The sequence below is a fragment of the Marmota monax genome, unplaced genomic scaffold (genome assembly GCF_021218885.2).
Source record: "Marmota monax isolate L192 unplaced genomic scaffold, Marmota_monax_Labrador192_F-V1.1 WCK01_AAM20220418_F8-fsc00020, whole genome shotgun sequence".
NCBI lineage: Eukaryota > Metazoa > Chordata > Mammalia > Rodentia > Sciuridae > Marmota > Marmota monax.
Genome location: NW_026692912.1, coordinates 5,950,412 through 5,975,768, shown reverse-complemented (window position 1 = coordinate 5,975,768; position 25,357 = coordinate 5,950,412). Strand labels below are relative to the sequence as shown.

General features: G+C 35.5%; 1 protein-coding gene across 4 annotated transcripts in view; it reads left to right on the top strand.

Annotated features, from left to right (window-relative positions):
* Positions 1 to 25,357, top strand: part of Ecpas (Ecm29 proteasome adaptor and scaffold) — a 115,223-nt gene that overhangs the window by 19,475 nt on the left and 70,391 nt on the right. For all 4 annotated transcript variants that reach the window (XM_046451391.2, XM_046451390.2, XM_046451392.2 and 1 more), the window contains 3 exons: positions 14,956 to 15,086; positions 22,025 to 22,141; positions 24,349 to 24,467. In XM_046451391.2, the coding sequence (XP_046307347.1) occupies positions 14,956 to 15,086; positions 22,025 to 22,141; positions 24,349 to 24,467 (367 nt within the window). The remainder of the gene's footprint in view (positions 1 to 14,955; positions 15,087 to 22,024; positions 22,142 to 24,348; positions 24,468 to 25,357) is intronic.

The following is a 25,357-nucleotide window of genomic DNA, read 5'->3' as shown; positions in this document are numbered from 1 at the left end:
TTTACTGCTGAACTACATTCTTTTTTATTTTTATTGTGATACAGGGTTTTGCTAAATTGCCAAGGCTAGCTTCAGACTTGCAGTCCTTCTAAATCAGTCTCCTGAGATGCTGTGATTATATACATGCACCACCATGCCTGGCTTAAATCACTCTTTTAAATATTTTTTTTTTATTTGTTCTTTTTAGTTATACATTACAGTGGGATGTATTTTGATATACATACAGGGGATATAACTTCCTATTTTTGTGGTTGTAAGAGATGTGGAGTTACACTGGTTTTGTATTCATATGTGAACATAGTGAAATCACTCATTTAAAAAGCTACTTTCTGATTCTTTGTTCTGATGAATCTCAGTTGATTTCTGTATTTTTCTTTTTTCTTTTTTTTTTGGAGAATTTTAATATTTATTTATTTATTTTAGTTTTCGGCAGACACAACATCTTTGTTGGTATGTGGTGCTGAGGATCGAACCCGGGCCGCACGCATGCCAGGCGAGCGCACTACCGCTTGAGCCACATCCCCAGCCCTGTATTTTTCTTTAAATATGTATTTTTTTTAATTGTAGGTGGACACAATACCTTTATTTTATTTTTATGTGGTGCTGAGAATTGAACCTAGTGCCTCACATGGGCCAGGCAAGTGCTCTACCACTGTGCCCCAGCCCCAGTCTGTGATTTCTGTATTTTGATCTTACATGGAACATGATAACTTTCTTATTTTCTGTTCCCCGTCTCCTATAATCTATGAAATTGTTTTTAATATGACTTTTTTTTTTCATGTTTTATTTTCTTGAACCCTTTAGTTCAGTTTACTTAGAAGTGCTGGTAATATACATTTTTGTTTTGTTCCAGTTTTGCATGCATATATTTGGTATAGGTTTTATACAGAAATGCTTCATCAGATTATGGTAGTTTTCTTCAGGGCTGTTCCAAATACACATTTATAAACTGTGTACTGTGAGAGACTGGGGTTTTGTAATTTATATTCCCCAGACTTCTTTACCAGCTAGCTTTTTGGTTTTAGATCTCTTTTCCTGTGGTAATAATAGTATTCTCTTTTTTCTTTTTTTCCCTTCTAGGAATTTCATTGTTTTACTTTTTACATTCAGATATTTATTTATTTTTTTGGTGCTGGGGATTGGATAAAGTGCCTGTGCATGCTAAGTACATGTTCTACCAGTGACCTACACCCCTAGCCACTCATATTTAGATTTATGATCCATCAGGATTTGATTTTCTTTTACATCTGATGACAGGGATTAAGTTTTATTTCCCCATTTTGCAATACAGTTGATCTACAACCACTTATTGAAAAGACCATCACTTACTTACTGCGTTGCAATGGCAGTTCTCTTATAAATCAGACAACCTGTGTTTATCTTTTAAGAATTTTTATTTTGTTTAACTTGTTTGTTTGCTATTGCACTATGCCATACTTTTAATTATTGTAGCTTTTAGTGAGTCTTGAAATCTGGCCATCTAAACTGTTTTTCCTTTTTAGGATCTAATCTTGGCAAATCTTGGCACATTTTCTTTTACCTTTTTTTTTTTCCTTTAAGATCATCTTGGCAAATTTTGGCCATTTGCATAAATTGTAGAATCAGTTTTGCTATATTCCTGAGAGTGTCTATTGGATTGTTATTGTATAGTCCGTAGGTCAGTTTGGGGAAAACTGACATCTTTCCAACACAAGTTCAGTAACCTATATCGAAAATTGTTGATACCAGAATTATTTTGGGCTTCTTATTTTATAATATTTGCACATATATAATGAGGTAAATTGGGGATGGGACCCAAGTCTTAACCACAAAATTCATTTATGTCTTTTGTATACCTCATGTACTGTATAGCTTTTCATTCATATATGTCATTTCATTCATATATGTCAGCTTTTCATTGCTGTGACCAAAATACCTGACCAGAACAACTTGGAGGAGGAAAAATTTATTTGGGACTCATGATTTCAGAGGTCTCAGTGCGTAGATGGGTGAGTCTTTTGCTCTGGGCCCAAGATAAGGCAGAACATCACTGCTGAAGGATGCTCAGGAGGAAAGCTGCTCACTTCGTGGCAGCCAGGAAGCTGAAGGAGAGGAAAGAAAGGATGGTGCCAAAACAAGACCAAAATCCAACCTGACAAACGGGTTCTACAACTTCACTTGTAACTCCTGGTACAGCATCTAGAACACATGGTTGTGATACAAGGGACTCACCCTGTTAGCCTTCCTGGTTGCAGTTTAGATGGACTATCTTTTCACCTGGCTCTCTCTGTAGCCATTAATTTTTCTTGGCAGACAGTCCATGTTACTGGCATCTTTTTTAATTCATGGGGTCTCCATTTCAGCTTTGGCTCTACCTTTACAGCTTCAGGGGCAGCCCACAGGGATTTTGGCCCTGCTACACTTCATCTGGTTTTGCAGGCCTTTCTTTGAAGCTTCCACGATCCCTTAATTTGAATCGTGCGTTTCTGCAGAGCCAGCACTATATAGATGATGCCAGGGTTTTCTGTCAGCTTGTGCACTGGTTGGACTCCCTGGAATCATGGCTATAGAGGTCTCTGGGTGCCTGGGCAATTGAGCCTTGTGAAACTTTTTCTCAGGCCCCCCTGTGGAAGCAGGACACCCCCATGATCTCTCCTCAAAGGAATTTCCCCTTTTATATCCTTGAGCCTGCATGGGTGTGGTCTTGCAAATTCCTGGGATGTCTTCAGGCCATTTTTCCTGTTGTCTTGTGCAAAGTATTCTCTTTAGTGACTAGAATCTCATTCACAATCAGGTCTTCCTTGGTCATGTGTTTACAAGCACTTTTCTGGTCAAACTGTAAGTTTTTAAAATCCTTCAGCTCTGCTTTTGCTCTGGATACTCACAGTAACCTGGCTAAAAACTGGTAGCAATATCCATGCTACTGACTGACTGCTGTGCTACCTTGAATTTCCTCTGCCAGATTAATTAGTCTTTCACCTTTAAATGTAGCCTCACACAGATTCAGGACATGGGCAAAATGTAGACAAGTTCTTTTCCAGAATATAACACAAGTGGCCTCTCTAGTCCAATTCCCAGTAGAGTCCTCATTTCACTTTGAAACCTCCTGAGCACAGTCTGCATTCCTTTTGGCAGTCTATTCTTCTGAGCTCCTACCAGAATTGCCCAGTAAGCTATAAACTTTTAAGGCTTTTCTAGCCTGCAATCTCCAGATTTGAATTTTTTAAAATTCCTCTTGCATACCAGCTCTAAAGGCTTGTGAATCTCATGATTAGGCTAGTTGCAGCAGTGACCTCACTCTCAGTACTAGTTTTGTGTTAGCTTTTTGTTGCTCTAATCAAAATATAATCAGAACAACTTAGAGGAGGAAAAGTTCATTTAGGACTCACTGTTTTAGAGGTCTCAGTCCACAGATGATTGAATTTATTGCTGTGGGCCCAAGGTGAGATAGAGCATCATGGGCTAAGGGTCCAGGGAGGAAAGCTGCTCACTTTATGGCTACCAGGAAGAAGAGAGAGAGTAAGGGAGAGAGAAAGAGAAAAACGGGCTATAGGGAAGATGAATCCTTTCAAGGCAGTCCTCAGTGACCTCCTCCTCCAGCCATGCCCCACTGGCCTACAGTTACCACCCAGTCAGTCCATTCAAACTAGGATGGACAACTTGGTTACAGTTCTCATAATCCAATAATTTCACCTCTTTTTTTTTTTTTAAATGAGAGAGAGAGAGAATTTTTTAATACTTATTTTTTAGTTTTCGGTGGATACAACATCTTTATTTTTTTTATTATTTTTATGTGGTACTGAGGATCGAACCCAGTGCCCAGCACCCTTACCGCTAGAGCCACATCCCCAGCCCATAATTTCACCTCTTAACATTCCCGCTTAACATACTTAGTTTTTTGGGGGATACCTCATGTCCAAACTATAATATATACAATAGCCTGAGGGTAATTTTATATAATATGTTTTGTGCACCTGTGTTTTGCTGTGATTTGTCATGTTAGGTCCAGTGTGGAATTTTCTGCTTGTAACATCAGGTCAATGCTCAAAAAAAGTTTTGGATTGTGTAGTGTTTCAGATTTCAGATTTTTGTAAAAAATCTTAGGAGTCCTTAACTAATACTGAGTTTCTGATCCATGAATATGGTATACACTTTTTAAAAAGTTTTTCTTAATGTCTCACAGCTGTGTATTTTAGTAGTTTTCTGTGTAGAAGGCTTGCACATCTTTCCCTAGATTAATTTCTAGATATTTAATTTGTTTTAATATCATTGAAATAGGTGTTTTCAAATTTTATTTTTAATGATTTGTTGCTGGCATAGAGAAAAAGCAACTGATTTGTGTATTTTTAGTCTAGTAATTCATATGTATTTTTAATGTATTAAATGTATCATCTACAAATAATGAATATATTTCTTCCTTTTCAATCTTAATACATCTTATTTTTGTTACTGCTCTGAATAAAATTTTCAAGACAAATCTGAATAGAATTGTTAATAGTTAATAGAAAATAAATGGTTTAATCTCCCACATCCTTTTAAATTTTCCACCCATTCTTCCACATTGTAGTCTACTTTTGCCCCTACCTCTTCACTGGCACTGCCATGGTTTCATTCTTGTTTTTAAACTCAAGGGAAAGGTGTTTGTTACTTTGCCACTAAGTATGGTTGCTGTAAGTTTTTGTAAAAATTCTTTATCAGATTAAGGAAGTTCTCTTTTCTTCCTAGCCTGTTCAACATGAATAGTTTATTCCCATATATTCAGTGTAAATGCCCTTACTGTATATGTTGAGATAATTACATGATGGTTTATCTTCATTTTGTTAATGTGGTTAATTACATTGGTTTTACACATTAAGCCAACTTTGCATTCTTGGGGTCATTCCCATTTTTGGCAGGATGTATTATCTTTTTTATATATCACTGTATTTGATTAACTACTTTATATATTTATTGACTTTGATGATATTTTATTTACCTCTATGTTCATGTGAAATGTAATTTATTTACTTTCTTGGAATACTCTTATTTGGTGCTAGGGTTATTCTGGCCTCTTAAAACAGCAGAGGGAGGTGATTCCCCTACACTAAATAATGGAATTTTCACCAGTGAATTCATGAGGTCCAGATATTTTTCTTTCTGGGTAAATTTTTAGATAATGCATATAATATTTGTGGTAATTTAAAATGACTCATCTGATATTTTTAAATATTTATTTTTTAGCTATAGTTGGATACAACACCTTTATTTTATTTACTTATTTTTATGTGGTGCTGAGGCTCGAACCCAGGACCTCACGCATGCTAGGGGAGTGCTGTACCTCTGAGCCCCAGCTCCAGCCCCGACCCATCTGATTTTTAAGGCAAGGTTTATAATTGCAAGTTGTATCATTGTTGTCTATCTTTGGAAGCAATAAGTCATGTAATTTTGACTTTGTACCAAAGTTATGTTTCTATCCCATGAGCTCTTGTGTCACACGGGATTTTAGCTGTCTGGCCTGGTTCACTTTTCCTTTATGGGCAGCAAATGGGGATATTAACATATCCAGCATAGTATTCCTACTGTCCTTGAGATTCTACTAATCATTCATGTTTTGCTTCCAGCGGATAGAATGTGTTCTGAAATATTTGGTAGACTTCTAAGTTTTAAGTTTTGTAGTAGTAGTTAGCTTTACTTAAAAAAGAAGTAAAATTCAAGGAATAGTGTATAATAACCACATATAATATGTATACATTATATAAAACATTTTGTTGATATACAACTACTCAAAGTAGTCATATGTAGCAGATTAAGACAAGATTAAGCATCTTGTCATCCACAAGATGCTCACAGCAAATACGTCCTACAAGTTCAGGTGATCCCAGGGCCACCTTCACTTCTGACCAGCTGGCTATAAACTTAGAGGTCACCAGGGACTTCCTCAGGTTCATTAATTTGCTAGAGTGACTAGAATTCAGGAAAGCCCTATGGCTATGATTACACTGTTATAGTAAAAGATTATGAGTTAAAGCCAGCCTAAAGGAGAGAGAGGTAGGGCAAGGTCTGGGAGGATTCCAGATAGGAAGCTTTTGTTCCATGTAACTTTCCCAGCACATTAATGTGTGACAATATGAACATCTTTATCCTGTTCCAAACAAGAGTATTGCTGATCAGGGAAGGTCATGATTTTTGGTGTCCAGGGTTTTTAATTGACCAGACATTATTGATTGAGTCATTGGTCATGTGATGCAATTTCCAACAACCCTCAGCCCCCCACTACCACCTGAGTTAATAAAGCTGCAATCCTCTAATCATATGGCTAGTTTTTCTGGGATAATCCGGGAGATCAAACCCCATTTTGAATTATATCTTAGTATAAATTATCTGGACACCTCCCTCCTCATGAGTTATCTCAGCATCAGTCATCAGGTAGGGTAGAGGGTTCCATGGTTGAGTAACAAAGACATTCCAGTCACTGGGGAAATTGCACAGGGTTAGTTTAGCATTATCTTCCAGGTTGAGGGACAGAGTCACCCAGATTGTTTATTACATGATAATGTAAAAATTACACATAGTATGATAGTTATACATAGTATTATGTAATGTTTTGCATGTATAATTCATCTTCACAGTCTCCTTGTGAAACAGTCTTGTGTTATTCTTTGTAGATGAGGTAGTTAATCTTAGGTTTAGTTTAATAAAACCAGTAAGTAATGTATCTGACAGAGTCATTAGTTGGGCTTTCACAATATTATATTAGTAATAATTATATAGTTTATAAATACTTGTCCATTTAAAACTGCTTCCATAATATATGGAAAGGAGATATTTAAAAAATTTTAATGTGTGGGCTGGGGCTGTAGCTCAGCGGTAGAGTGCTTGTCTAGCAGGCGTGAGGCCTTGGGTTCGATCCTAAGCACCACATGAAAATAAACGAATAAAATAAAGACATTCTGTCCATCTGTAACTACAAAAAACCCCCACAAAATTATAAAAAGTTAAAAAAATTTTTAATGTGTTTTTAAGTATGTATGTGTATGCACAAAATCTAGATACTTTTTTGACAAGTTTTTTTTAAGTGGTTGATATGAAATAAAGGTTATTTCATAAGTTACATTTGTAATGACTATTTGGAAAACCTTACCTTTAAATGTTTGAATTTTTTAATTCAGTAGACACTTGTGTTAAATGTTGTGGGTAGGGGGAAGAAAGGGTAGGCTTTTCCTGATTTGTTTGTGTTGACTAGTGCTGCAGTAAATTGATATTCACTAACCTCAGTTGTATCCTTCACACTTTCTTCATGTGGTAGTTGTATTTTGCCAGAGGTTTTCTTCTCTTCTCTCTCTCTCTCTTTTTTTTGTACTGGGGATTGAACCTCGGGGTGCTTAACCATGGAGCTACATCCTCAGACCTTTTTTATATTTTATTTAGAGACAGGGTCTTGCTGAGTTACTCAGGGCCTACTTAAGTTCCTGAGGCTGGCTTTGAACTCACGATCCTCCTACTATGGCCTGCAGAGCTGCTGGGATTATAGGCATGCACCACCATACCTGGCTTTCTTTTCTTCACCCTATTGCAAGCCCTTCTACTTTTGTCACACCTTGACTTCCCTCTGCCCTCCAAATCTCAGCAGAAGATATTGCCTTTTAGTTTACAGCAGCAGGAGAAGCCATCAGAAAGAAATTCTTCTGGTACTAAGATGAAATGTATAAGTTTATTAAATAACACCAGTTAATTAAACACCGAGTTTATTAAATAACAACGGTTCTCCTTATTCCTTCCTATTATAATGGCGAGAGGGTCTTCCTCCTACCTAAGGTAATTCTTCAAACCTTGTGCTTGATCCTGATTCTTTCTTTATTCTCAGGGTCCCAGTCTAGTGATTTTCTCCCCTCTTTAGTTTTCCTCTTTACAGTGGCTTCCCCCCTACCCTGTTGCCATTTAAACTTGCTCAGATCTCTGATACAATAAAAAATAACTATTTCTTCCCTCATTTTTTCATAAGTTAAATTTTGCCACCATGTCCCCCACATCCTTTTTAATTTTCCACCCATTCCTCCACATTGTACAGTCTACTTTTGCTCCTACCCCTTCAGTGAAACTGCCGTGTTTTCAAAGGTCTCAGTCCGTAGATGACTAAGTCCATTGCTCTGGGTCTAAGGTGAGGCAGCGCATCAGTGGGGAAGGGTCCTGCTGACAAGCTGCTCAGCTCATGGTGTGGGGTTCAGGAAGCAGGGAGAAGGAGGCAGGGGAACGGTCACAGGGAAGAGCATCCCCCAGGGACCTGCATTCTGTGGTTACACTCAGTCCATTCAAACTAGGATGGGCTAATTAGATTATTGGACTCGTAATCCAATCATTTTGCTTTTCAATATTCCTGCATTAACAGCTTTTGGGGGACATCTCATATCTAAACCATGACACACAATATGATTAATTTCACTCCTCAGTACTTCCCCTTACTTTCCCTTGATTCCTTCCTAACAGTGGTATCTCTTCTATATTTATGATGATCTCTCTTTTTAAAAAAATTTTAAAGAATTTAATTTTATCATCTTTTTTTCCTAACTTCCACGTATGAGAGAAAATAATTGTTCTTCTGCATCTGACTTATTTCACTTAAGGTGATGATTTCAAGTTTCATCTATTTTCCTGCAAATGACATAATTTTATTGTTCTTCATAGCTGAATAATTCTTCATTGTGTATATATGCCACATTTCTATATCTCTTCATTGTTAACAGATTCTTAGGCTGATTTTGTAACTTGGCTGTTGTGAGACTATTGTGAATTGTGTTGCAATTATTGTGGGTATGCATTATCTTTAAAATATGCTGACTATAATTCTTTCGGATAAACACCTTTAAAATATGCCATATTTAGTTCTTTTGGATAAATACCGAGGAGTGGTATCCATCATTCCTTTGTTCAGACTCTTCTTCCTCTGTTCTTAAATGCTGTTGTTGTTCTGGAGCAACCTGTCCTAGACCTTCTATCACTTTCTATGTACATGTGCTTTAACCTGGACAATATCATTACTTCTTTCTTCTTCACTCTTTATACCCTTGACCTCCAATCTCTGGCATACAGTAAGGTTTCAGTATATACTTCAGTGAATGAAAGAGTGACCTAGATAGGGCAGTTAGCACTTCACAGTGAAAGGAGAGTGCTGGGCCTTGAAGGAACAGAGAATTTAGATGAGCAGAGACAAGGAGGAAGAGGAAGCTTGAATTGCACTTGGTTATTTGTCTTGTTGACTCCTTAGTCATAGTATTGAGCTTTCTCTAATGTTGTTTTTGACCTTTGAATTTGTATATTTTACTATGTTTTCATAAAGGTTATCTGAATGAGACAAACAGAACTCCCTGTACAAGGTGCATTATGCTTAGTATAACTGCTCTGTGGAAAGCAGGGTCATGGTAGATGTTTGCTTGGTGCAGGCAAGGCTTATCTATCTATCTATCTATTTTATTTTATTTTTTAGTTATAGTGGACACAATACATTTATTTATTTATTTATTTATTTATTTATTTATTTATTTATTTATTTATGGTGCTGAGGATTGAACCCAAGGCCTAGCACAAGTGCTAGGTGAGTGCTCTGCCTCTGAGTCACAACCTCAGCCTCTAGGCAAGGATTTTTAGATTGAAGTTTAGAAGACTCCATTTGTCTACCAGCAATACTCATTAAAGAAGTTTCATTTGCATTATATCATATATACTACATATATATAATATACCAAGGTTTGTATTTGGATTGAGTCATGTTGGTGCCTTCAGCCTAAAATATACCAGAATTCCTTCCAGAAGAAAAACTGTTGTTCAGCATAAAACATGTTGTTTGACAAACAGTTTAGGCACAGCGAGCCACTTTTACCAGTTCTGAGAATGCTGAGAGCCCTCCTGAAATCCAACTTTCCAGATGTCAGCCAAGGGCCAGCTTTGGCAAGCAGGCCTTTTTGTAGGTAGCAATCTCAAGCCTCCTATGTTAATTTTTTTCTTCATTGTGTATTTTTTTTTTTTTTTTAAATAAATTTGAAGTGGAAAAAACATTCTAAACACTATGAGGATCTCAGAAGCCATGGAGTGAAGGAATGGTACATTTAACTCTACTTAAAAAACTTAGATATGGAAAAGAAAAAAAAGTGCTTTAGAGTTGGAAAGTAAACTATGAAAGAGCCCTTGCAACATATGGGAGAAAGGGGGGAGTTTTTTGTTTTTACTAATATTTAAAGGCTTATATAAATCAACAACTAAAGGACTGGAGATGTAACTCAGAGATAGAATGCTTGAGGCTCTGGATTTGATCCCTAGTACTACAAAACAAAAACAAATCAACAATTAAAAGGAATAATGAGTAATTTGTTAAAAAGTCATTTCAGGTGACTCTGAATACTTGAAAAGATACTTTACCTTAGTAAAAAAAAAAAAAAGCAAAACCAGTGTGATCTTTTACCATCTGTCATATTCAGCTAAGATTGATAAATTATAATCTTTGTAAAGGTATAGGGAAAGTGTACTGTTGGTGACATAATTATCTCAGCTTTTGTGAAGAACATTTTTCTATAACCTGTTAACCTTTTGACACTCCTATTCTTTGATCCAGCAGTTCCATTTCTAGAATTTTAGCTTGTAGAAGCCCATATAACCAGACAGATAATATATGGATAAAGATGCTCTTTGGAGTGTTGTTTGTAGTACTGTAAAGTTGGTAATAACAGAAGTAGAGGGCTAGTTGAGTTTTTCTTATTCCTTAGACTAAAGGTTGGTTTGAACTATATTGTATATAGAATAAAATGTATTATGTACATCATGTGTACTAAATATCTTTCTAAAAATCTGAAATGTTATGAGATATATTGTTCTAAAGGTCTCAGATAAAGGATTTTCTTAATTAAAAGAGAAAAAGGCAAACTATGAAATAGTATGTGTCACATTCCAGTTTTGAGGTTAGTATGATGTTAGTATGGGAATAGGAAAAAATAATAGTTCAGATATATTCCCACATTTAACAGTGATTATTTGAGGACATAGTAATGTCTCTAATTTTTTCTTAAGTGAAAATTAATATGAGTTTGGGGCTGGGGTTGTGGCTCAGTGATAGAGTGCTCACCTAGTATGCAATAAGGCACTGGGTTCGATCCTCAGCACCACATAAATAAAGAATAAAGATATTGTGTCAACCTAAAACTAAAAAATAAATATTAAAAAAAAATTAATACGAGTTTAAGTAGACAAATAAATAATAGCAGAAGTGTGGATAAGGTGAAATTTTCTCCTGTCTCTGAAGTGTTGTCATATCTCAGTTCCTTTTGTAATGAACTGGATAATATCTGTTCCTACAACTAAAAACTGAGCCCTTAAGGAAGATGGATGTGAGTTTTATATTTTCTTTGTATCTTCAGAACTTTTGGTTCCATCCCTTTCTTGTTTCTGAACAGAGTCCTTTTGAGGTCTGTCTTTGTTGTTTTATTGCTGTAACAGAATGCCTAAGACTGGGTAATTTATAATGAAAATAAATTTTCTTACGGTTCTGAAAGCTGGGAAGTCCAAGGTTGAGGGTCCTGAAGCTGGTGAGGATCTTTGTGCTGCATCATCCCACAGTGGAAGGATGAAAGGGGAAGAGCACATGAGATCAAGATTGTTAAAAGGGAGGGGGTGCTTTTATGACTTGTTCTTGGGATAAATTACTACTAGTGAGATAACAACATTAATCTCTTCTTGAGGGCAGAGTCCTCATGACTGAATTACTTCTTTAGAGACCTCATCTCCCAACACTATTGCATTGGGTGTCAAGTTTCCAATATGTAAACTTTAGGGAATATATTAAAACCATAGGCCTAACATCCCCCCTCACTGTCCCCCCTCCCCATGAGGCTATATTAAAAGCTGAAGCTAAAGGAGGTCAGGATTCATGTTCCTTTTAAGCCTCTGAAACAGGATTCTGGGACCATACTAGCACTAAGCCTATGTTCTTCATTTTGCTAACTTTGATAGATTGAAAATTTAATAGTTGGGTATGACTGCTATTTTGAGATTTCTTCCTTTTCATGTTTGGACATGATTGATTATGTTTTCTCCTATTCCCTCCAATATTGGAAATTGAACCCAGGGCCTGAGCATGCTAGGCCAAGCGCTATACCACTGAGCTGTGTCCTTGGCCCTTGACTATTTTATTTAAAGTACAGATGTGTCTAGTGATGATCTAACTTATATTGATCCTCCTCATAGGTCGTGGAAAGCTTTAACTCTTCTCATGTGTACTCAGCCTATTTCAGGAGGACCTCCACTTGATGTTTGGTGTCCTTTCTTCCCATTGTCACAGCTCAATCACAAATAATTTTATTGTTAGGATGTTATAACACTTTCTTGTGAGGGAGAGTAGCAAGTGTTAGGTACTGGACTGGGGATACATTGAAGTACTGAAACAACTGTATGAAAAATGAAGGGAACTAGATCTTCCTATTTTTTTTTTTTAAACTTTGGTACAGATTCTATATGTCAGTTTGTTATAAAGAATTTAACATTCTGTCTTTGTCCAAAAAATAATTCTGTAATTCATGTAGCTCAAATCTGTTGTCAGTTTCCACTGCCTAAGAACTGTAAAGCCCTAAGGCAGGTACTGTTTATCTGCAATTTTTCTGTGGGATGAATTCACCATTCCTAGAATTCAGCATTTATCAAATAGAATTATTTGGTTTGGTAATCTCAGAGTCTACCTGCCTTTCTTCCTTTTCTTTCTTGTGCTTTTATTCCTTTTTTGTAATTTCTTAAACTTGAGACTTTGTTTGGATTTCAATGGTTTTCCCATTAATGTCCTCTTTTTTTTTTTCCAGGATCCTATTCTAGGCACCATTCAGTTATCACATCTTCAGTTTTCTCTGACTTGGAACAGTTTCTTAGTCTTTTCTTGTTTTGCATGATCTTCAAAGTCTTGAGGAATACTGGCTGAGTATCCTATAGAATGTCTCCTAATTTGGAGTTTTCTGTTTTACTCAAGTTTAGACTGGGATTATGGGTTTTGAGAATGAATACTGGAGAGATGAAGTTCCTTTCTTGTCACACATTATATTATGTATATATGGTGTCCATCTGATGTCACTGATGGTGTTAACCCTCTTCACTCAGTTCAGATAGTATTTTTCAGGTTTTTCCACTGTGAAGTTAACATTTTCCCATTTCTGTTCTATAGAAGTAGTGACTAAATATTGTATTCTCCATGGGAAAAGAAGAGGTAGAGTTAAGTTTTACCTTCCATGGGGAGAAGTAGCCACATGAATTATTTTGAATTCTTCTATAAGATTTTTTTCCCCTAATTTATTTAATATTTAATCACTTGTTTATATCAGTATGGAACCATGTAAATTTCTACTTTGGCTTTTAATCCAATACTGTTTTACTTATTTTATTCCTCCTGTTGATCCAACTTTGGCCATTAGGAGCTTTTAGAAGTTGGTTCCTGTGTCTCTTCACATGTTTTATGTCATTTCTGACCCTACAAGATACTTTTGGCTCATCTTTTTTTTTTTTTCCTTGTCCCAAGTCTTAGAATCATTCATTACCCCTAAGAATTCTGGTTCTTTTTATTGCAAAATGGTGTTTAAAAACAAGGTGATGCTGGAATTGCTTGTTGTTACTGGGATGTTATTGGTGATTGCCTTTTCAGTACCCAATTCCTCCCTCCTTCCCTCCCTCCATTCCTCCCTCCCTTCTTTCCTGCCTTTCCTCCTCTTCCTCCTTCTTCTTCTCTCTCTTTTCCCCTCCTCTCTTTTCCTTTAGAAAATTATGAAAAATCTATCTTGAACAATTGAACAATTATCAATGAGTGGTTAGTTTTGCTTTCATTTACATGACACCTCTCTCCATTGACTACCCCCGCCATTATTTGAAGTAAATCCCAGTCACTGTATTAGTTCATTTGTAAATATTTCATCTGTTTTTATCTCTGGAAAATAGGATTTCTTTACACACTTCTTTTTTTTTTGAGATGGCCGTCTCTGTATATGGAACTATAGATGTGCACCACTGTGTACAGCTAAATATAGTCTTAGATTATAGTAGATACAGTAGAAAATATGTAAACAGAACTTGACCACTTTTCATAATTATAATTTTTAAATTATAAAAATATCAGATCAAGATATAGAACATTTCCAGTCCCCTAGAAGGTACCCCAATTACTATTGAGGATTTTTGTAAGAACCTTTTAAAAAAACTAACATAACCACAATACCATTATAGTACCTAATCCCCACCCCTCCATGCTTTCAGTGCTGAGGAATTAACCTAGGCCCTCAAACATGTTAGGAAAACCTGTAAGTTTTATTGTTATTTCTTACAGTCAAATATCTAGTCATTTATATAGGTTCCCCTCACCCCCATCTTCTCCCACCTCTGTGATGCACTGGTTGAAGAAACGGTTACTTGCTCTGAAGTTTATCACAGTCTGGGTTTTACTGAGCACATCCCCATGGTCTCACCTGACATGTTTCTCACAGTGGCTTTTTTGAGGAAAACCTTTTCTCACTTTCTAGTTTAGTAACCCCAACACAGTAATGGGCACTGATTCTATTTTTGGAGAAATTTAATCAGTAAGATGGTTTTACCAAAGATCTGTTGTCCCTGACATCTGATTAAAGTTTCCCTGCCTTGCTTGGCTAGCCAGGTCTAGAAGATTCCTTCAAAAATCCTGTATCCTTTCTAGTATCCAGGTCCTTTAGAAAGACTGAATATCTGTATTTAGAAGAGAATTTGGTTATTCCTAGCTTTGTTTTTCTCCTTTCTGGAGATAAATCAATGGGACAGTTGTAAGAGCACAGTTAGCTGATAGATCCTTTTAGTGTTGTTTTGTAGCTGTGTCACAATCATCTATATACAAGCCAAGCTTTGATTAATTTCTGACCAAAGGTTCCACAGTACAGAAAAAAGGATTAAAGTATAAAAATAGTCTTGGTTGTATTTGATTTGCCAAGTTCTCTTTTTTTTCTTTTTATATTATAGATCAGCTTGAACGGGTCTTTTTACGACTTGGCCATGCTGAAACAGATGAACAATTACAGAATATTATATCTAAATTTCTTCCTCCTGTTTTGCTCAAATTGTCCAGTACCCAAGAAGGAGTACGGAAAAAGGTAAGCATGTTGGGACAGTTGGGGGAATTAAATAGTGAATAAATGAACATGTATTATGAAGTGAGTTTTCCATGCCCTTTTTGAAATCTAGGTTTGTGATCCTAATGGCTTTTCAAAATGGAAAGTAAGTTTAGAACCAGCTTTCATGATTCAAAAGTAATTTGTGTGCTTAGCACAGCTGTGGTTAGCACCAGCTGTACAATTGTGGTAGGTAATTTAATTGATAATTTTTCTGGTCTGTAAAGAGGCATGGTCTGATATTCATGCCCTTAATTCTAGTGTGAAAGGGGACAAAAATATTCTAATCATTTGGATGACAGAGAATATAACCTTAATTAAAGGTAAGCAAATAAAAAATTTTAAAAGCAAAAATTTTTATGTAGTTCCACTTTAAGATTATGAAAATACTATTTCAAAAAGCTAGATAACTGACATCAATATTTTAAAACCAACTTCTATAACGAACATTTTCCCCTTTTGATTTATATAATATTTCATTAGGATTATTCTGCTATATTTATAATAGGCCTTCCAGTCTTGAATTATCATTAGGTTTCATCCCTTAGGACATTTTAAGTGGTTGGCAGTGACTTCTTGGAGTTCTTTCCTGAGGATTCTGAGGCATGATTTAGGTTCTGTGGGGAAAGAGTATCATTAAGAATGTCTATTATGTCTGCAGGAAAGAATGGATATTCTTGTTACATATTTGACATGCCTTCTATTAATCATATTCTTCGCTGAGATAGAGGTGTATTTGTTTTGTCATATCACTTTCCTATTTAAAATCCTTCTATGACTTTCCTACCCTCAGGATAGCAAGGTCTAAAGGCCCAACTTGATGTCTGTTTACTTAGTTTTTTCAGTCTCTTTTACTGAGTGTCAGTCGTCTTCATGCCAGGTGTAAGGGGTCTGTTGGTGAGTGAAAGAAACCCCTAGTTGGGGAGACCACTAGCAAAAAAATCAGTTAGTAATACATGCTAAGATGGACAAGTAAAGGATTAAATAAAAGAATGTATTTGGGGACATGATTTAGAATGAGTGTGGAATGGAGGGGTGGCCTTTTGGTGTGTAGAAATTAGCCAGGCTGAGAGAGGGGAGGACCATTAAAGACAGATATGCCCCATGCAGGGGTTCAAAACTAGTGTGACACCTTTATGGAACTAAGGAAGGCCACAGTGGTGCCCCTGGTGGACGTGAGGAAGAGCAATAGAGGGAACCAGGATTCTAGGAATCCCTGATTTGAAAGGGTGTTAATGGTAGTCATGCAGTTACCCTGGATGTTGAAGGAAGACTTGGAGCGGAGACTAAGAGTGGAGTCCAGAAGAATTACTAAGCAGGGAATTTTTGCATTAGTCCAGGCCAAGTATTTTCAGTAGTTTTTAAATCGTTTACTTAGGATTTTTTTTTCATTATATTGTGTCTTTTAATGGAAAATCATCCATCTCTAATGCATCTATTTAAGTTTGAGATTGTGTATCATTCATTTCTATAGTACTGTTTATCCTATTAACTTTCTTCCAAGTGGAGAAATTCCATTCTTATTTCCAATTTTATTGATTAATATTATCAAAGTTTTAATCTTATGGTTATTTTTAAAAAGAAACGCAGCATTTAGTTTGATTTTCTCCCTTTTTAAGTATATTTTTAATTTTTTATTCAAATTATTTGTTTTCTCATATGAGATTATATAATAATATACTAATGATTATTATGTGTCAGGAAAAGTGCTAAGGACTTTATGTGAGGTTGGTATTTTATACATTTTACAGATGAAGCTCTGGTTTGAAATGATAATAGACCACTTAAGGTCAGATAATGAGTGATTGAATCAGAATATGAACCCAGGGCTGTAACCTGTAAGGTTGGCCACCAAATATTTTTTTCATGAATTATAAAATATTTTTTAAAAAACTCAAAACCAACAACTACCTCAGCTTGTGAATTTATCTTTGATCGCTATAATTATATTGATGTGCAGCATTTGGTTATTTTGTTTTGACTTAATGATTAGTTTATAAGAACATTGTTTTATTTTTTAAAGTTAAAAATTTGGTGCACTGTAATTATACATAATAGTGGGATTCATTTGTACATGCACATAACATAATTTGGTCAATTTAATTGCCCAGTACCTCTCCTTTTCCTCAAGAGAATTGTTTAAAATTTTTAAACATTGGATGTAAAATTTAGTTTTTAGTGTATGGTCTGGAGCCTAGTGTGCAAAAAGTTATGTTTTTTTAAATTTTTGTTTTTCACCTAGTGCTGGGGATGAAACCCAGGACCTTATACAGGCTAAGCATGGGCTGTATCACAGAGCTATGCTCCCAGTTTGAAGTGTATTCTAATGTTCATAAGAAGCATTCTTCATAAGACAAAAAGAATATTCAGTAAAAAGAATATTCAGTTTGTGGAATATGGAGCTCAGAATGTCCTAAGGCTTCTCATCAGTAACATTGTGCTTTTATGCTTGAGAACCTGTCTTGGAGACTGGTTGTAAATTAGTAGTTACTGAATTATAACTTCCTATTGCTGCTAAACTGTTTTTCTGATTTTTCTCTTAGTTTTGATGATTTTTTTTTTTTATTAGTTGTTGGTGGCCCTTTATTTATTTTTTTATGTGGTGCTGAGAATCGAACCCAGTGCCTCACACATGCTAGGCAAGTGCTGTACCACTGAGCCACAACCCCAGCCCCTAGTTTTGATAATTTTGGCTTGATGAATTTTTAAAAATTTGTTCTAATTAGTTATACATGACAGCAGAATGCATTTTAATTCATTGTACACAAATGGAACACAACTGTTCATTTCTCAGTACACGATGTAGAGTTGCACCATATGTTCAGTCATACATGTACCTAGTGCAATGATGTCCATCTCATTCCACCATTGGCTTGATAAATTTTGATGCAAAAGTTTAACATCTTTATTAGTAATTATAGTTTATTGTATGTTTTTTTTTTTTTTTTGTCAGAAGAAGGGCTTGCTGTTAAGTAAGTTTGAAAACTTCTGGAATAAGGGAAGTGTAATCTAATAGCTGAAGTACCTGTTATATTTCATGTATGATGCTAGACTCTTTGACATATCTTTCCTTTAATCTTCACAATAGCTTATGAAATATTATCACCGGAGTTCTACAAATGGGAAAAAATGAACCTGAAATTAATATTTATAGCTTAAACTAGTGGATGTTTATGTAGCTATTATCTCAGTTTGTTTTAACAAAATAAGTTATATAGTTTAGGCATTCTTATTATTCCTGTTTTATAGATTAAAAAACTGACTTAGAGAGGATAAGTAATTTGCCTTGGCACATGACTAACAATGAACTTTATAAATATGAGATAATTTCAGAATTAAACTGGTTTCTTCCAGGTAATGCTTCTATGCAGTGGTTAAACATGTTTATTCTTTAGCTTATGTATGAAAATTCAGTACATAAAAGGCCAATGAATGATGTAAGTAGAGGATAAAAGAATGACTGTAAAAGCAATAATATAATTATTCTTGCACATTGTTTTGATTGTAGATGGTAGTGTCTTTTTTTTTTTTTTTTAAATATACTTTCAGTTGTAGATGAACATACGCTATCTTTATTTTTATGTGGTGTCAGGGTCAAACCCTGTGCTTCACACATGGGAGGCAAATGCTTTACAATTGGGCTACAGCCCCAGCCTGATGGAGGTATCTTGATGCATATTTTCCTGTTCTTGTTTTCAAGTGTAACTATTTGGTCAGATTTTTAGAGTATGTGCAGTCATGTACTGATAATAATACCTCTTATAAATTACAGAACCAGTGTAATATTTGGTGTGCTTATTATTATTATTATGAAAAAATTTTTTTAGTTGTAGATGGACCCAATATCTTCATTTATTTTATGTAGTGTTGAGGATCAAACCCAATGCCTCATGCGTGTAAGGCAAGTGCTGTACCACTGAGCTGCAACCCCAGCCTGTGTGCTTATTATTATACCTTTATTAATAAACAAAGGATATAGACATTGAACATAACATCTTTTAATTGATGAAAGTAGAATTAATTTTACTGTAGTTTATTGACTTTTCAGTTGTGAAATTTTAGATCTATAGTATTAATTTCATTTTGCATGTTAGACTTAACCAGGATATTATGCAAGGTAACTGGTAATTTGTGGATAAATTGGTAAAAGAGAAATAAAAGTTTTCTCTTTTTATTAATATAGTATTAGTGTACATTTCCTATTAAAGAAACATTTTTATTTAGAATTCTACTGTACAGTTAGCTTTGTATATTCATACTCATCAGAATAGCTAAAAATTAAAGCCTGATCATACCCATTGTTGGCAAGGATGTGGAACAACTGGAACTCTCATATACTATTGGTAGGAATATGAAATAGTGAATTCACTTTGGAAAACTTTGGAAATGTGTACTGAAGCTGAGCATGTGCATACTCCATGACTAAAGGTTTTTTTTGTGTTTATATACAACAAAAATATGTATATATATGCATCAAAAGTATGTGTCTGGGAATGTTCATATCAGCATTATTCACAATAGCCTAAACCTGGAAATAATTGAATTTTTATGATAGATGAAACTATAAATAGTAGTATTTTCATATTAGAGCAATGAAAGTGAACTACTATGAGCAACAACGTGGATGACTCTCAAATATAATGTAGAGAGAAAAAAAAATCCAGACAAGAAGTTCATCTTACAGTGATTTTGTTTCAGTCATCTTTTGCTGTGACAAATACTTGAAAAGAACAACTTAAAGGAGGGGAGGTTTACTTGGGGCTCCAGTCCATAAATAGTTGTCTCCTTTCCTCTGGGTCCAAGGTGAAATAGCTAATCATGGTGGAAAGGCCCAGCAGAGGAAAGCTGCTCAGCTCATGAGGGAGTCAGGAAGCAGAGAGAGGGGAGTGGGGAAGGGGCCTTAGGGAAGATGAACCTTTCTGGGCCTTGCCCCAGTATCCCATCTCCTCTAGCCATACCCACCTGCCTACACTAACCTCCCAGTTAGTCTATTCAAATTAGCATGAACTGATTAGGTTATAGCTCTCACAATCTGATCATTTCACCTGTAAGTATTCCTGCATTAACAGGAGCTTTTGAGGAGACATCTTATATCCAAGCCATAATAGATTCCATTTATGCAAAATTGAAAGTGATTTTAGAATTCAGGGAAATGATACCTTAAGGAGGAGGACCTAGTGACTTGGAGGAGTAAAGAGTTACAGGGCTGGTGTTTATATAGATGTGTTTATTTTGTATTTTAGGTATATAATTCAATTAAGTTTATATTAACCATCAAACTGAATGAATAATAAGGAAAAATGATTAAATAAGGTCAAAACACTGTATACCCTAGACCTAGCAATTATGTAAGTTTACTGACAGAGTTTAACTGTTGTTGTCTATTTGGACAGGTAAAGAATTAGTTCAGCTGGTTTCTCAATTTTTCTGAGTTTTATAGATGATTCCAGACAATGTATAAGCAAATTTAGGAAATTCATCAATATTTAAAGTGATAATATTGCTAGAAGAAAATTAAGTAATTAATCTATTTAAAATTCCAAATAAGTTTATCATGAAAAAGAAAGTGTAATTATGGACATGATTGTCACCATCAGTGATAATTTTCCATAGAGTCCTTTTAGGAATCAGTCTAAATTAGAAGGTTAGAAGAGGGAGTTTTCCTTTAGCCTTATTCCTCCTGATTTCTCTTGTCATCAGGTGGTAAGTTTGGATGAAGTGTGAATAGTAATTCAAGTTTCAAAGTTCCTATATGTTATCATCATGTCTTATACTGTAGCTTAACTCGTGCTCAAATATCAATGTTTGAAAAAGTTTAGAAATTGGACCCTGGAATCATATCTTGATTGTGCCACTCCCTGGTTTAGTATCCTTATACAAGTAAATTTACTTCCCTGAAGCTTCATCTCTAAGATGGGAATGGTAATACCACTTCACTGGTTGTTGTGAGAATCATGGATCTTAAAGGACTAAATAGTACTATGCACAAGTGCAGAATGCATTAGAAAAACAACTTGATAAATGTTAGCTAATATGATTTTTATCATTCTTTTAATAAGCATTGATTATAGATTTGTTTTTATTTTTACACATATTTACTTGCTTTATTATTGCTCTAGATTTCTTTGAACTTTTGTTGTCACTTGTGAACATCCTACAGCTTTCATTCATGCTTGCTTTGAGAATAGGGCACAAATTTCAGAAATGATAAGAGAATAGCGTGGACCTGGCCTTCCAGAATACTTATCTTAAACTTGAGTCTTTGGTGAGGCTTTTAAAAAATGTATTATTTCTCAGTGCCCAGTGTTTTACCTCTCTTAGCACATAATCCCTTCATTCAAGTGAGATCCAAGGCCAATTGTCATCAGTGTCTCTATACCTTTCTTTCCACTCACAGGAATTATTGATGTGTCAAATCCTATTTCTGCTCTCTTCTCCATGTAAAAGAGAAGAAACTTGTTATTTCTTACTTAAAATGTTGTGTTAGTTGATAATCAAAATATAGTAAAAATGCTTTAGTATTTTGTCAGACTCCTTCTGTAATCCAGATCCTGCTCTTATGAATTCTTACCACTCTTGCCTCAGTCAGATGTGGTGTGCCATGTTCTTTTCATCTTCTGTACCTTCTTGTAACTGATTGTCTGCTTGGGATTCTTCTAATCTTTAGGACTCAGTTTTCCTATCACTTCCTCCCTGAAGTGCTCCTTGATCAGGCAGACCAGTACAATCTGGATCTTAACTTTCTCTTTTTGTAATATCAAGGCATGTTGCAAAACTGGTGTCTTGACTCCCTTTCTGGGATGTCAAGTTAATATCCCTTAAAAGAACAAAGTAGCTACTGTTTACTAAAATAATATCTGAGAAATGTGTTTGTTTTTAAGATATGATCAATAACTTCAGTTCCTCTGTCTCTATTTTAGGTAATGGAACTGCTGGTCCATCTGAATAAGCGTATAAAAAGCCGCCCCAAAATACAGCTCCCAGTGGAGACACTACTGGTTCAATACCAGGACCCTGCTGCAGTTTCTTTTGTCACAGTGAGTGCCGTTTGGAGTTTTCTTTCATAATATTTATCATATGTCACCAGTATATTGGCAAGCTTAGAATTTTACTGTAGGCCACTTCTAAGTAAAATATGAGATATTTTTCTTTAAATGACACACTGAGTGCTGATCCAAAGGAAATACTGCTTTAAAAGAAATGGCAGGAACAAGGTAATGACCATTTACTTGGGGCAAAGAATTGTTGGTGAAATGACTTGTCAGGTATATTGATACATAAAAGAATGATTTCACATATAGAATCTAAAAAAGTTGATTTTATTGAGGTTAGAATAGTGGTTACTAGAGGCTGGGAGAGTAGGTGGGGAAGAAGGAAGGGGAAGTGATGGATCACTGGGAACAAAATTTCAGTTGGAGGGCTGGGGATGTGGCTCAAGCAGTAGCGCGCTCACCTGGCATGCGTGCGGCCCGGGTTCGATCCTCATCACCACATACAAACAAAAGATGTGTCCGCCGAAAACTAAAAAATAAATATTAAAAAGTTCTCTCTCTCGCTTTACAAAAAAAAAAAAAAATTTCAGTTGGAGCAGAAGAAATTCTGTTGTGCTTGTTGCACATAGCATGCCTGTTGACATAAGTAATGTACCATGCATTTGAAAAGGGTAGAAGAGAGGATTTTGAAGGTTTCACTATAAAGAAATAGTAAATGTTTGAGGACATAGATATATTTAATCTGATATAAACATTATACAGTGTATACATGTATTGAAACATCATGGTACTCCATTAGTAGTGGCAATTTTCGTTTTTGTATATCAATTAAAAATAAAGTTAATTGGGGCTGGGGTTGTGGCTCTATAGTAGAGAGCTTGCTTATCATGTGTGAGGCACTGGGTTTGATCCTCAGCACCACATAAGAAATAAACAAAATAAAGGTATTATGTCCATTTATAACTAAAAATGTTTAAAAAATTAAAAATGAATGATTTGATTAAAAATTTTTTTAGTTGTTGATAGACATTTATTTTATTTATTTATCTTTATGTATGTGGTGCTGAGGATCGAACCCAGTACCTCACACATGCTAGGCAAGCTCTCTACTACTGAGGTACAACCCCAGCCCGTGATTTGATTCTTAAGAGGCTGTATGAGACAAGTCTGAATAGAGAGAAGGGTTATGTAGTATAGACATGATAATAGAAGAAGAGAAAAGAGTAAAATGGCAAGAAGACAAAAAGGTTTGAATAAAAAAAAATCAGTGTTTCTTTTATGTGTAATTCAGAAAGGTATGCTTTTCAAAATTGGAATAAATCTGAGGCTGGTGAGAAATATTCCTATTAAACTGTTGTCTTCATGAAAATGAAATATAAAAAATGTTGATGCTACATGAAGACAGTGGTACTCTTTTCCTGGTCCTCGTAGTTCCTAGCTTTGAGGCAGAATCTATTGAATCTTAATCTGCCATCAGGAGTTGCAAAACTTTCGGAGCCACTTAATGGTCTAGACATCTTGCCTGTGCCTGTTGTGGACATATCATTCCATTACATATGTCCCTTTCTTTAAGCAAATGGAAACACTGTGTCAATAAGCCTGTCAAAGAAGAAGGTATTTAAAGCTTGTTCATTTTAATGAAGAACCTTTAGAAAAGCAAATCTTTATGTGTAAATATAGATATGTATCTAGGAATTTGCTTCAAATGTGGCTTTTGCATGGATTATAGAGATAAAAACATGCCTACTGCCCTCCTCTTCCCCTGGTTGATCATCCATTGTGGAGTTATTGGAGTGAGGAACCATGGAGTGCTGCAGTATCCTAACATTGTAGAAATCGACCATTTGGGAATTATAGCCTGGGATTTGTTAACACATGTTCTCCTAGCTTATAAGAATTAATGCAACAAACTGGGAGATCTGATGCTAATGTGTGTATGTAGGTTTAGTTAGGTTAAATGATTGTAGTTTTTCTTCTTAGTGATAAGTAATTACATGCATGAGTGGCTTAGATTAAGTCATCTTCCTCACATGAAGCCCACCTTAAGGTGAGCAGTTTGAATACATTGGACTGAAATTTCTCCTCAGGTATAGTAGTTGGTCAAGCTTTAATAAATGTGGAGAAAGGATGATTAAAGTTTGTGGGTTTTTTTTTTTTTTTTTTTTGGTAAAACCCATAACTCTCTTTCAGCATGTGTTTTTGTTGAAATCATATTGTCTTCACTCTCACTTGCTTTTCTCTTCTTGCATTAGAATTTTACTATAATTTATGTGAAGATGGGCTATCCTCGCCTACCAGTGGAAAAGCAATGTGAATTGGCCCCTACGCTTCTTACTGCCATGGAGGGGAAGCCTCAGCCACAGCAGGATAGGTATGATTTCCTCAGTTATCTTATTTCCCACCTACAAGAATTAATAACAGCTTTTTAAATATAGGTGGTTTCGCTTGGCAAATGGCAAGCTTGAGCTCTTTCAGCTGACGAATAGTTGCATTTTCTATGGTACCTTACAGTTATTGTTTTACTATTATAAAATTTCTTAATGTGAACATTGAAAAAATGTGCAGGACTAATACATTTTTGTCAGTTGTTTTTAAGCAGTTAATTTTATGTGATGGTAAAAATTAGAGTTAAAAATCCTTCTCATCAAAACATTTTATCTTGCCAAGCACAGTGGTGCATGCCTGTAATCCTAGCGACTTGGAAGGCTGAGGCAGGAGGATCACAAGTTCAAGGCCAGCCTCAGCAACTTAGCAGGGCCCTAATGCAACTTAGCGAGACCCTGTCTCAAAATAAAAAATAAAAAGGAATAAGGCTGTGGCTCAATGGTTAAGCCCCCACTGGGTTAAATTCCTGGTACCAAAAAAAGAAAGGAGGGGGCTGGAGTCATGGCTCAGTGGTAGAGTGCTTGCCTGGCATGCACAGAGTCCTGGATTCAGTCCCCACCATTGCAACAATAACAATTTTCAGTTCACATTTATTTATTTGTTGTCATACTTTTTACAGTGTTGGAAATTGAACCCAGGAATAATTTATGAGCATATTCAATATTTCAATAAAAATTTTATTGAAAGAATGTGTTGTAATTAAGCTTTATCTAAGATTTAATGTAAATTCTGTTCTGATAATTTCAGGTATTAACATTACACTTATTTTGTATACATTCTTTCCACATGCTTTAACGCTGAGCCAAATTGGCAAAATGCCAGTTACCACTCAGTGTACTGAGTTTTCAGTAAGAAAGAAATCAAGGCCAGTTCCTA